Below are 12,361 nucleotides of genomic sequence, written 5' to 3' on the forward strand. Positions count from 1 at the left end.
TGCACGCCGTTTTGAGCCAGACTCTGTGCTAACTGCCCGATTGATCGTCATCGCTATTACCCGTCACTTGTACACTACATCCAGTAGACAGCGCCTCTCGGAATGACTTGCACCAGCTCCCACCCGTGTTGCGCCCTGAACACTGCCACTGGATGACCGCATCTGCCCCTTTTCTCTTGCTTTCCCTCACAACACCCCATTCCATTCGCCCCCTCGCGAAACTGTTGTCCATTACACAACTCGTTCAGCCAGTTCATACCGCAGCACCCTCTATGTGAGCACATCAACACCTCGCAGAACCTCCTCTCAACAACCAACAAGGCCCTGCCACAGCAAGCAACGGACTACCTGCTCGCACAAATTGCACTTTATTCTCAAAACGGGCAACGGGCCGTGCGTGTGTCCATACAGGGCGCGTTTCAAGCGCGCCAGCCGCACAAACTGTGCGCGCCCTGGAGCGAAGAGCGCGGCTAGGTGCTGAGCAGGTCGTCCAGCTCCTCGACGGTGGTGACCGGCTGGGAGCAGGCAAAGTTGTGGCACACGTAGGCCGCCGGCTTGCCGTCCACGCAGCGGTAGCTGCCGAAGTTGGGCAGCCGCTGGGCCAGCGGGTTGTCCGGATCCTGGTCGGCCAAGATCAGGTTGGCAAAGGGCAGGAAGTGGCTACGCAGGCTCCCCAGCAGGGCCCGGGTGCCCGGGTCCTCCTTGGGGCCAGCGATCACGATCTAGAGATGCGGGAAGCGCACGCTGGTCAGTCCACCGGCATGGGCTACGAGGCGCACGCAAGTGCAAACTGCAGCGCCAACGAGAACGCAAATACGGAAACGAGGTGACAGCAGAGGTTGCTCCCCCATCTTCATTCCTTTCGTTAGCCCTGAGGTGCAATTCTAGTATGTTTCGCCAATGTGAACAACAATGTACCCTGCTTAGCCCTTGGATAACGATGCATTTGCCAAGATGCATGCATACAGCTGCAGTGCTTGGAAACAGCGTCAATGAGCACGCCTCGCAGAGCAGTGTTCGAATGGCAAAACAACGCCCGCTTCAAAAACAGACCCGAATGCCACTTCTGAAGAAACGTGGATCCCCGCAGCACGACAAAAGCATTCAGCGCACAAGGAAGTCGGTTTATGAAACGGTAAGACAGCAACCTTTCACACGAGTTGCAAGTGGCCTACCGCAATCGTCGACTGAAATTGTCCTCCGCAGCAACAAACAAGACAAAATAGCATTTATCTATCGTGGGCGCTATGGTCTGGCAAAACCGATTTAAATTTCACTGCTGAAAAATCAGCGCATCGAGGTGCGGGAGAATCCCCCAATGAACGCATCCGAAGCTGCCTGTCGCCTCTAGCTGTGTGCAAACTCGGTGCTCTGTAACACGACTGTTGGGGGGGGGGGGGGCATAATAGGATCACCGGAAGAACAACGAAGGGAGAAATAATTAGATGCGAAGCAACGGTGTTGCCCTTCCTCTTGCTTTCCAAAGAACAAGCAAAACATGCCATTTTGGTTACACTTCCTTTGTTGAAGCATCCACTGCAGTGCTAAAACAAGGATGAGGGGACAGACGGGTCTTTGGGGCCGAAAAACGGTCAAAAAGAATATTCTGGAAAATGGCTTTTTCAGCCTCAACGGCCATTTTTCTATCAAGTCTGTAAATTTCCTCCTCATAAGGCACCATATTTTATTGCAAATAGCATTTTAAAGTGCACTCTACAGCTGAGTTCGCACAAAATTAGATGGTGAAACGGCACTTTTCTTGTAATGCTAAGCTAGCATTTCGCCCTCGGATATCTCGGTACCCAGAGCAGGTACAATAGCCGTTTTTTTTTTTTTCTTCTGATACCTAAATGTGTGGAGGATACAATGTCGGGAACAAATTTTTCAAATGGAGGCTTTGGATTACTGTGTTCAATTGACACCACCTGTGAGCCATTTCTGACTGAGCGTAGGCGGAGGAGTTTTAAGTTCAGTGTGTTGAAAAATTACCAAAAATAGTTAAATCAAAAAAATTCTTCCAATGCAGTATTCTTTAGTCATTTGTCTGCCTAGCCATGTGGTAATCGCCTTCCTGTATGGAGTGGCTAGTATTTTGTAACTGTTACCCACAATGATGACAACCATTCATTATCTCAGGAAATAATGAACTTGCAAAAAACATAATTGAAGATTTAAAATAAGCACAAAAAACTCCATAATGCTGTGCAGTTTGATTAAAATTGGTCAGTAAATAAAAAAAATAGCTTCAAGACCAGTCTGCCCCCTTAATTTACTTTCCAGCAGAAAGACTTCGAAAAAAAAAAAAATGCTTCTAACATGCACTATTGCCATAGGTTTCAGCAAGGGCAAACAAGGAAAACAGAGTTGCATTAAAACTGCGCAATGTGCGCAGCCGTCTCACCCGTGCAAATTGCGGTGTCATCAGAAGCACAGTGTTAAAGAACCGTCCCTTTTGCCTGCCCCCTGTAACGAGACCTGGTCAACCGCAGCTTCTAAATGCTTCCCCTCTGCACACTAAGCAGGCAGCTACTTTCAACAAACTAGCAAAACATGCTGCCCAAGAGCCACCGATGGCAATTCTTCACGCCACAATTGTTGAATTCACAGCTCGTGAAAGTGGACAGCCGAAGCCTTAGGGAAGGCTGCAGGATAGAGGGTGCTAATACACATGGTTGGGAGCCCATTGGCGCAATTGGCAGCTTGTCACGCGTTGTGCTGGGGGCGCAAAGCCACAAAGTGGATTCTACTGGCAGCTTCGCTCACTAAAAAGAAAAAATCAGGCAGCGCCACTCGTTGCCGCCAAGTGCTGGGGGAGCTTAACGAAGTCTGAACTCTCGGTTGGAACGAGCCTGACTTGGCGGGCGTTTGTCGCCTCACCAGGGCACGTCACAAACCCGAGAGCTATGCAACACAGCCCCCCGCACCGTAACAAGGGAAGAATGCGGCCACCCTGCCCGGCCACCCACCTCCTGGGGCCCAGCCTGCAGGCGCATGAGCGCGCAGACCATCTCGGGCAGGGCGTGGGGGCCGAGGGCGAGGCGGCGGTCGTAGAAGGCCACCAGCCGGTCGGCCCGCTCACGCAGGTCCCCCCGATGCAGCAGCACCGACAGCCGCGCCAGGTTGCCCAGGGACACCGAGTTGCCGCTGCCCTCGGCCCCGTCCTGGTCTGCATGGCGTGGCAAGAAGGACGGCCACGTTTCGCGCAACGGGCACGCCAAGCGGCGGCCAGCAACAGTTTGGCCACCGAGGCCATCAGTACAACAGCCCCACCATTGGCAGCCCGGCAAAATAGGTGCAAGGAAGCGAGAAGAAGAGCTGGCTCCCATCTCTCTCCTCTTCGTCCGTCCCCGTCTTTACAGAAGGAACACATGCCCCATCATATCTGCAGTTAATTTTTTCGACTGGCATGTCCAGCTGTAATAAAATGAATCGAACGAGTAACTGGTCACATCGATCTCTCCAGCTTCTGTACGTTTCTTGTCTTTCCTTTCTAAGCGGCGATTAACGCCCGTAACAATTAAAAAAACATCTTTGTACCGGAATCAACGTTAACGGGGTGTGACAAAAATTAGGTATATTGTCCCCCAGGGCTAGCACATGTGTTTCGTTCAGTGCTCTTGACCTGAGCAAGCATCTTAGAGCTGTATGATTCAGCAAACAAGATGCACCAGCAAACAAACTCACCATCCATAAGCAGACAACACTAGCTACTTCCTCCACAAGCTATTCAAAGAAGATTTTGTCATCCTGTTCACACCACGAACGGAGTTTCATGGCATTCTTGTCTTTCTGGGCGGTAGAAGATTTTCCGCACCCCACAATGCTTTATGGAGACGACAACTTTACACGTGGCATCTCACCAAGCAAGCACATACATACCGCATTAGAAGGGCAAGTCACTATCCTCTTTGCAATTCCAACAGACGAGCTACTATCGTTTTTTAGCACAGAATGTGGTTACGTGCTTACCATATTTACTCGATTCTAGCGCGAGTTTCTTCTCTCATTTTCGCAACCTGAAGTCGACCCTCGCGTTACAATCAAATAGCGAAATTCAAGCTGCCTAAAAAGTGCAATGATGCACCCAATTGTCATCAACGGTTACAGCTTTAGCCACATCACAATTTACGTTGGAAACATGTGCTAGAGCCATTTGGACCCACTACAAGCCAAGACCAGGTCTCTTGGTGTTTTTTTTTTCTTCTTGTGCAGTGGCAGTAATGGCATTCACGCCGTGTGCGCTTTGTCTTTGTTTTTGCGTTGTACTGTGTGATTTGCGTGGCCCTCAAGTGTTTTGACTCCCTGTCAGCGCCCCTTGAGATGGCAATGTGTCGCACTCGGTACAACGACCATTTTAAGAGCGGCGCTACAGTCTAATCCCGCTGCAACGAAGTCCACTTCAACGAAATAATTCCAATTCCCCGTCATCTAGCCATATAAGTCAACGCAACGAAGTCCTCCCCTCAACGAACCATTTGTCTGGCTAGCTTTCGCTTCAACGAAATTTTTCATGATTTGGGCTGGGTTTTAACCACTATGTTACAATAAAATAAGCATACCGCGAGCTATCTCTAACTTTTTATACGTTCAGGACGCTTAGTTTCACTGAAAACATGTGCCCACACTGCTACCCAAAACAAAAACTCCCACCTCCCCTCGCGGGAACCCCTGTGTAGGTGCGACGCATAGGCGGAGCGGCGAAGAAACCGCATTTTATAGCGCGCATAACGTTCAGGGGACTGCGTAAGCCGGTCCCAGTCGATGACGACGTTGGCGTACTTGTAAAGCGGCGCGGACTCTAGGTGTTTGAGCCAAGCGTGGATGTTGCTTCGTCGGAGAACGGCACACCGGTTATATGCGCAGCGCGCCCGAAGGAGAGGAAACCGCGGAAGAGAGAGCACTGCACATGCGCCGGCCCCAGCGCGTCTGCCGCGGCTATGACACAACACAATCCAACACAATCCAATCCAATCCAAGCTAACCCAAGCCAATGCCCCTCGCGAGAGTGTTCGCTATCGGAGAGAAGCGGAGGTGAGCGGCGGAGAGCCGCAGCTGGCGCGGCGAGGAGAATGGGGGAGGGGCGGACAACACCGGATGGATGCAGGGACAAGGTGAGTGAATCAGATGCTCTGCATCTAAAAACAAACTCATAAGTGGACGCCATTGTTTGATGGTGATAACGATGCAGCGGGCCGTCTTTACACGAGGCACAAGCCAGGTTCGCCAAGCCGGAGCTACAGCCAATCCGTATCCAGTTGAAATCGCGCGAACATGGAGGAATTTTTCTGCATGTGCTCTGGTGCTGGCTCAGCGCCGTCATGTATGTCTTCCGAGCAGCTGTCCTTGCAGTTTTCCTTCAACAATTCTTGAAAGTCAAACGCAGAAATAATGTTTTAGTCTTGAACCCGCGTCATCCTATCTTAGTTGCGAGCGTGTGGTCGCTTTAAATGCAAGCGCGCGCGACTTGCCTGCCAAGGTCACTTGCTGCCATGCCTAGTCAGAGGGTAAGATAACGGTGCCATTCCTGCCCATCTACCTAGCAGCTATCTGCAAGTAATCTCGGTGGAAACGCAGCCTTGTTGTACCGCAATACGCTTTGTGCCTGAATTTCTGCATTTCTTCACCTCCTCCTCCTCCTCAGAGTCGCTCTCTTTGCGTGCTGGTAAACAGATAACTATTAAACATTGTATTATGCTGCCAATGATGCGGAAATATTCGGTGCTATTTTTCTTGCCCTTCCGTGCTGTGTTGGGGCAGATTTCGCCTCAGCGAATTTATGCTTCAACGAAATCTTTTGCCCGTCCCGTCAGTTTCGTTGTAGCGGGATTCGACTGTATTTTAATGGCTGAAGAAATACGCAATTTAGCTGCTGCCAAAAAACTCAAAGTATCTGTGGACAGCGGCCCCAGTGGGAGCGCCTTTTTACGTGCGAACCCGGCCAAAAAGGTTTCCGTGGGCCTCAGTACAGCCACCATGTCAAATTGGAGAAGCACGCTGCTGCTTTCATCACAGAAAACCGCCATTGCCTAATGGCAGTCAGTGTTGAACTGATAAAGTTCAAAGTATCACAGGTGGGTGTCTAGTCGCAGTGTTTGAAAGAAAAAAAAAAAAGTTCTTTTTCATGCTTCTGCTGGGCTGCCTGAGTACTTTGGTGTTTTTTTCCTCTACGCGACGAAAAATTACCCGTCGCGTCACTACTGAACTTCATTTCTTCTTTCAGGATGCAATGAAAAGTCACCCTTACAATCAAGTAAATACAGTATTCCCTCAAGAAAAAAAAACGACACATCAGATCAACACACACGAAGTGCATGCATACACTTTCCCAAGTAGCCCTAAGAGCTGCAAACCTCGACAACATTCGGGAAGCAAAACACCAGTACATAATTAACGGTGGTTTAATTAGCAACAGACATTGCATAGGCTGTCACCAAATGAAAATTGAAATCACCGCATTTAGACTAAAAACTCCCATCAATAAAGCGAGAACAGGCAAAGAAAAAAAAAAATGTTATGTGGCATTACAGCAAGCTTACTATGCTGAACATGTGACACTCCCCTCCCATGAACGTAATCTGCACGGTCCCACGAAGGCCCAACTTTGCCAGCACACCAGGAATAATACGTCCCACACTACCTACAGACAAACTCACTGCCATATTTAGTTGTTTTGTTACAGCAAAGAAATAAAACACTAAAAGGCCCGGACACACACACACACAAAATACTGGCGAGTTTCTCACACCCACGCCTGCTGCGATTTGTACGGGACAACGAAACGCTCCGCCTGCAATGGCTGCAAAAACTGAGTTACACTATGTGGTCGAGATTCATGGCTAGGAGACAATTCGTGCATAAAAAGTGAAGAGAACCCTCCAGTGTTGCATGCTGACGCTAAATCAAGCTGCCACACACCGGGGTCAGCCAAAACAACAGTTCCTGCAAGTATGCAAAGCAGCCTCTAGGGCCCCAGGTTGTTCAAAGCCTCCCGAATCAACGTCTCCTTCTTCACCCAGCGGGACCGTTCGATTATCAGTCCCAGACTCACCGCGGCCTCCCTGCGAAGCAATCCGGCACTCGTTTTTCCCGCATGCGTCTGTGGCATGGGGACTACCCGCGGACTGTCCCCCGTGCAGCCTCACCGTCCTTGAGGCGCAGGATGAGCGCGTTGTCGTCCTGGGCGGGCGAGATGAAGTAGCCGCCCTTGCCGTCGTCCCAGAAGAGGGCGTCCTGCCGCTCCTGCAGCTCCTCCGCCCAGAGGAGGCACTGGGCGTCGAAGGCCGCCTCGTACACGTCCAGCAGGGCCTGCACCGTGAACGCATAGTCGTCCAGCACCGCCCCCACGGGCCGCTCCCTGCGGGTGGAAGGGAGCACGTGCAGGGGTGAGACAATCCCGTTCAAGCCACAAGGCTTCCTCCCGCTGACACGCACCAGAGTTACCCGGGCTTTATCGACGCTCTGGGGAACGTGTATGGGTGCAGAACCTAGCGAGTGACAAACACTGGACTCTGCTAAGCATTTACTCTTAACAACACAACTGGATAAAATAAACGCTCCCCCGTTTCAAATTTGGAAACATTAACTGACGCACTGCGTACTGATGTTTCCACGGTTTTCCTTTTACAGCTTATGGCAGCGGCCGCAAGCACTTGAGTACTAGTACAGTGGAACCCCAAATGCTACGTACCCTTGTTCTACAGTGACCCACTTCTTAACTAAGACGGATCACCGCTGTCCTGGTGAACTCCCCGCAGACACAATGTGTTAAAAACCCCCGATTACACAACGCTTGGGTGTACACGACCCAATTCACCTGACGGACACTGGTGGGGGACAGTCCAGCATTTTCCTCGCCTCTTACGCCGCCTTGTTCCGATTTTCGTTTCTTAATTCAAGTTCGGCACCGCTCGGTGTGCGTGAGCCCGACCACCTGCTTAATAACAGGCTCAAGCAAGCAGGTGGGTAACTAATCCGACTCACTTTGAGCGCCCAAGCAAATCTGCGAGTTCAGATGCGTCCAGGTGAGAGCACAGCATCGGAGCACAAATTAAGCGCAGCATGCTTGAGCGGCTCTTCCAACATTGCAGTGGTACAGTCACCTGTTCCAACATTCTGCGGGCATCCCCGTCTCGGCAGCGGGCAGAGGCACACCCCAGCACACCCGTACCGCTCATTTTTATCGTCTTTTTCGCAGCCATGGACACTCGGTGCCAGCCTTCACTGCAACACTCAAAGCGCAAAGGTGCGGATGCCACTCACATCTGCACCACGGATCCGTCGGGGCCCCTGTAGGCGCTCCGGAAGAGCGTCTTCTCCTGGGGGTCCCAGAGGTGCTTCTTCAGGAAGTCCACCCCCTGGACAGCCCGGTCAATGTACGCCTGCTGGCCCAGTATCCGGCCCGCGATGGCAAAGCCGGAAATCATCAGCGCTGCGAGGCAGGGAGAGGAGGCAGCCCGTCACTCGGGCTCCACCCTCACTGGTCGGCTCGCACACTGAAGCTGCTGCAGCGAACCTGTTCGACCAAGTCTCGAACCGCATCCCCAGCCCATGTTGCCAGTGCAGCAAGTCGCAGGGGTTACGTTTATAACAGTGCAGCAACTGGCACTGGGAATGGCACTCGTGTCACCACTTGCTCCCGTTCATTTGTGCCCACCCACTACCGCTTGGTTACAGCTAGAGCCGGCACAACGTAGAGGTGAGCAATTACAGATGTGACACACTCCCGTCAATGCTGTTGCAAGTCCTTGAAGAAACGAACATGCTAAAGCCAGAATTACTTTGCATCGCCTGCATGCTTTAAAGCAAACCTTTGTGAGGGTAGGCAAAGGGAAAATTCGTTAATCCCGTGCACGCAGACATTTCCTCTGGTGCAACCTCATGCAGATGTGAGGAGAAAAAAAAAAGACAGCTTGGAGAGGAGTGAGAGATTGGCTGGGTCTATGAATGATGTGCAGCTTCACTCCTGCTTCTACCAACACTCGTAAGTGGGAATGATGCATCGGGGGTAGTGAAAAAACCACCGGCTGCACGTTACAGCTTCGCCGGTTAATGACTTGTACGGAGGGCATGGGCAGATTTGTTTTCAGTCTTCCGTTCATGCCATCGGCAGTTTTTATCCATGGATGTGTGTTGCTGAACTACCGCAAGCCAATCTGATGTTTGAGGCACGTTAGCGCCCGCTTCAAATTATCCCGCAACAATTCGATAGAAATAATATAATGTCCTCACACCTCTCAGAAGCTTGCTCTGCACTTTTACACCCCGCACTGCACAGATTCATCCTGCCCAAACACTGTGCGTGGTAACCAGTCGCTCTGGCAGCAGCCCCACTCGCCATCACTGCCACTCCAGATGGCGCTTATCACCGGGCGATCAGAAAGCACTCGGATGACATCCTGCACCCAGCCACTGCCTGGCTGCACTGCTGCCCCAAACAACGCAAGCACAGCGCGTCTGGGGAGACTTCAGGCTGTCAGAAAAAGAAGAGGCGTGCTCTCACTAGGCACCATTAGCTTATAGTTAAAGCAGACTAGTAAAAAACACTGTGGTGTTACGGGCTCATACTAAGGCGAGGCTCGGGAAAAGGAAGACTTTGGAGTTCCCCTCCATAAGGCTCGACTAGCTTCAAAATGTCAAACCAGTTCTAAACCCTCACTTAAAGGAGCACTGACATGGAATTTCAAAGCTGGGATAACTACGTAAAAGGCCTGCTTTGTGCATGGGGATATGTCCCGGCAAGTTTCAACGGTAACCGTTCAATATAACATATGTTAAATCAATTTTAATCTTTGCGGGAACAAGAGAGATCAGAATGAATACCCCTTTGCAATCGGCATCAGCATGACACCATCTGCTCCTCCTCGTGGTCCCAAACTGCCAACGTGAGGGCCCCAGTGACATGGCCAACATGCTACATGTCATGGTATTGGGACTGACATCACACTGCCCGGTGCATGGAGATGGTGGAAACCACGGCCGGCCTGGGCACACGCGCGCGTCCGCACCGGGTGTGGTGCGACGGGAACGGTGACGTCAGAAGTGCCCTCCTCTCGTGGTGGCTGCCTCGGTGTTCACTTTTGTCAAAACCGAAACTTACACCAGTAAACGAGGCTGTGAATAATTATTTACGCTGCTATTGACCGTCTAGTGCGCCATTCTATGATTAGTGGACTTGTAGAAGCGAGGAAAAAAAAAAAAAAAAAAAAAACCAACATGATAATTTTCTGTTAGTACTCCTTTAAAGGAGCCATGAAGAGAAAACAAAAGTTTGTTTTATTCGAAAGATTAGGTGTTTCATAGTACCCCAAGCGCTTTCCCGGAAGCAAATGATGCTTTATTCACTGAGAAACAAGGCAATTTAAGCCAAAATTTTAAATCTCCCGCTAAAATTGCACATTTCGTCACGTGAACAATGGCGTCACATGAGCCGGTCCATGAAACAGATACTTAGTATGTCGACTCCATATATCACCCACACGCGGGAGTCGACTGAGACGGCGGCCATTTTAAAAATGCTAGTAAAACCTAGTGCACCCGCAGCCCTAGTCATGGAATCGCCTGATCCGGAGAACAAAACTCTCGCCGAGGAGCTCGGGCTTGCATTTAACAACCTCACACCACTTGAACGCTCAATGCTTCCAAGTGCACGAGCGGCAAGAGTTGTGGGATACGCGGTGGACGGGAAAGCGACCATTCCGCGATAGCCACAACAGACGAACGCCCAGCCGTCGGCACCGCTGCCTCGTCAGCCCCGTCGCGACGGACGAATACAGACTGGTACGTATGTGCAGTATTTTCAATTTCAGTAGCAGTATCGCTTATGCCAGTTGGCCGGTGTCGTGTTTGGAAAGCCGCTTGTTCGAGCTCTCTGCTCCGACCAGAAAGATTCGAGCGTCAATGCGCGGTGTGTACGGCAATTTTTTTCCCCAAGGTCAGAGCGCTTTGACGAAGTCGGCAACGAGCGCCAGCATGTCCGGGTCCCTGCCGTAATCATTTCCTCGGAAATGAAGCGAGCACACTCGTACTTCCTTTAGCTCTCTTTCTCCTCCGTTTGCAAAGTTAACAAAACGTAGCCACTTGCTTCGCCGAGGTTCGTCGTTGGGCAGCACATGAAAGGAGATCTCACCAGCGGGGATGTCGCACTCCCTCGACGATTGGCCCGTACTACATGGGCATTTCAAAACACAGCAACGAAATTTCTTTGTAAAGTACTCGAACAAACTGAAGTTTTCAGTGGTTGTAAACTGTAAACGAGCTCGTAACAATAGCAGTAAGCCAACACGACCTCCATACCGAAACCTTTGCGACGAGTGGCACTATCTTGTTGCTGCTCTGTGTTCCTTACTCTCCTTGTTTCTATTTTTACCTTTGCTGGTTGGCGATATGACGGCCAACCTCCTGTGAAGGGATTACGATACCAAGAAAGGTCGCGGCTGTGCGTGCTGGGACGGTTCGTTGGCCCCGAAGAGCCTTGAACCCGAAAATTCGTCTGCGCGACGGTGGCAACGGCGAGATGTCGAGCTCGGCCAACGGTAGTTTCGTACGCATTGGCATACACGCTTGCGTGTTCGTTCGGAACTTCAACCGTTTACTCCAGCGTTCTTTGTCATAAAAAGAATGTACAGTATGTTTCACGGGCATTTAGCTCGCTATGCAAACTGTAAGCCCTGCCTAACATGCGTTTGCTTTTGCCGGCCTCCGCCAATCGCAGAGCATTCTCAAGTGACATCACAGGTTCTGTTGTGGAAAATTCATTCCACATGGTCATTCCCTTTTTTCCTAATTATGTAGCTTATTTGAGTGAAGTTTGCATTATAAGTGGTGTCGTTATGGTTCTAACGAGGCAATCTTTCGAATGAACCAAACTTGTGTTTTCTCTTCATGGCTCCTTTAAAAACTCAACGCCCAGTCAATTGAGTGATCACCATGTGTATTATTACCATATTTATTCGAATCTAAGCCGATAGTTTTTTTGAAATACTGATATATCAAACTCCAGGGTCGGCTTGGATTCGAGGATTTTGAAATACGCGCCAATTTCCAAGTGAAGTGGCGCGCAGCTAGCGCCAAGGGAGCTAGGGAAGTGGCGCGCAGCTAGCGCCACCCAGATATTGAGTAACTCTGAGCGCCACCCAGAAAAGAAAGTATTGTAGCCATTACTAGACGAGCCAGTAGCCACTTAAGGGCCATAGGCCGCCATTTTGAATTGTGCGGACAGTGGGCTGCGTGCGGTGTGGCGTTTGGTTTTGACAGCGCAAAAAGAAGCGGTGCCATTATAGTGCCGCTTTTAAAAGAAAAGTTGTTTTAGCTGCGGAGTTGTCGTCGAACGTTCAAGCCGGGCGGGACTTCGGCGTGCGTCGTT

General features: G+C 50.7%; 1 protein-coding gene across 3 annotated transcripts in view; it reads right to left on the reverse strand.

The window, feature by feature from the left end:
• Positions 1-325: 325 nt before the first annotated feature.
• LOC144138864 (spermatogenesis-associated protein 20) overlaps positions 326-12,361 on the reverse strand; it is a 501,846-nt gene continuing 489,810 nt past the window's right edge. For 2 of the 3 annotated variants that reach the window (XM_077671363.1, XM_077671362.1), the window contains exons 10-13: positions 8,260-8,428; positions 7,143-7,354; positions 2,967-3,166; positions 326-722 (exon numbers count right to left, since the gene is read on the reverse strand). In XM_077671363.1, the coding sequence (XP_077527489.1) occupies positions 471-722; positions 2,967-3,166; positions 7,143-7,354; positions 8,260-8,428 (833 nt within the window). In that variant the 3' untranslated portion in view covers positions 326-470. The remainder of the gene's footprint in view (positions 723-2,966; positions 3,167-7,142; positions 7,355-8,259; positions 8,429-12,361) is intronic. The other variant, XM_077671364.1, reaches the window with a different exon arrangement.

The sequence above is a fragment of the Haemaphysalis longicornis genome, unplaced genomic scaffold (genome assembly GCF_048455015.1).
Source record: "Haemaphysalis longicornis isolate Haplotype H1 unplaced genomic scaffold, Haemaphysalis longicornis Haplotype H1 scaffold_5, whole genome shotgun sequence".
Lineage (NCBI taxonomy): Eukaryota > Metazoa > Arthropoda > Arachnida > Ixodida > Ixodidae > Haemaphysalis > Haemaphysalis longicornis.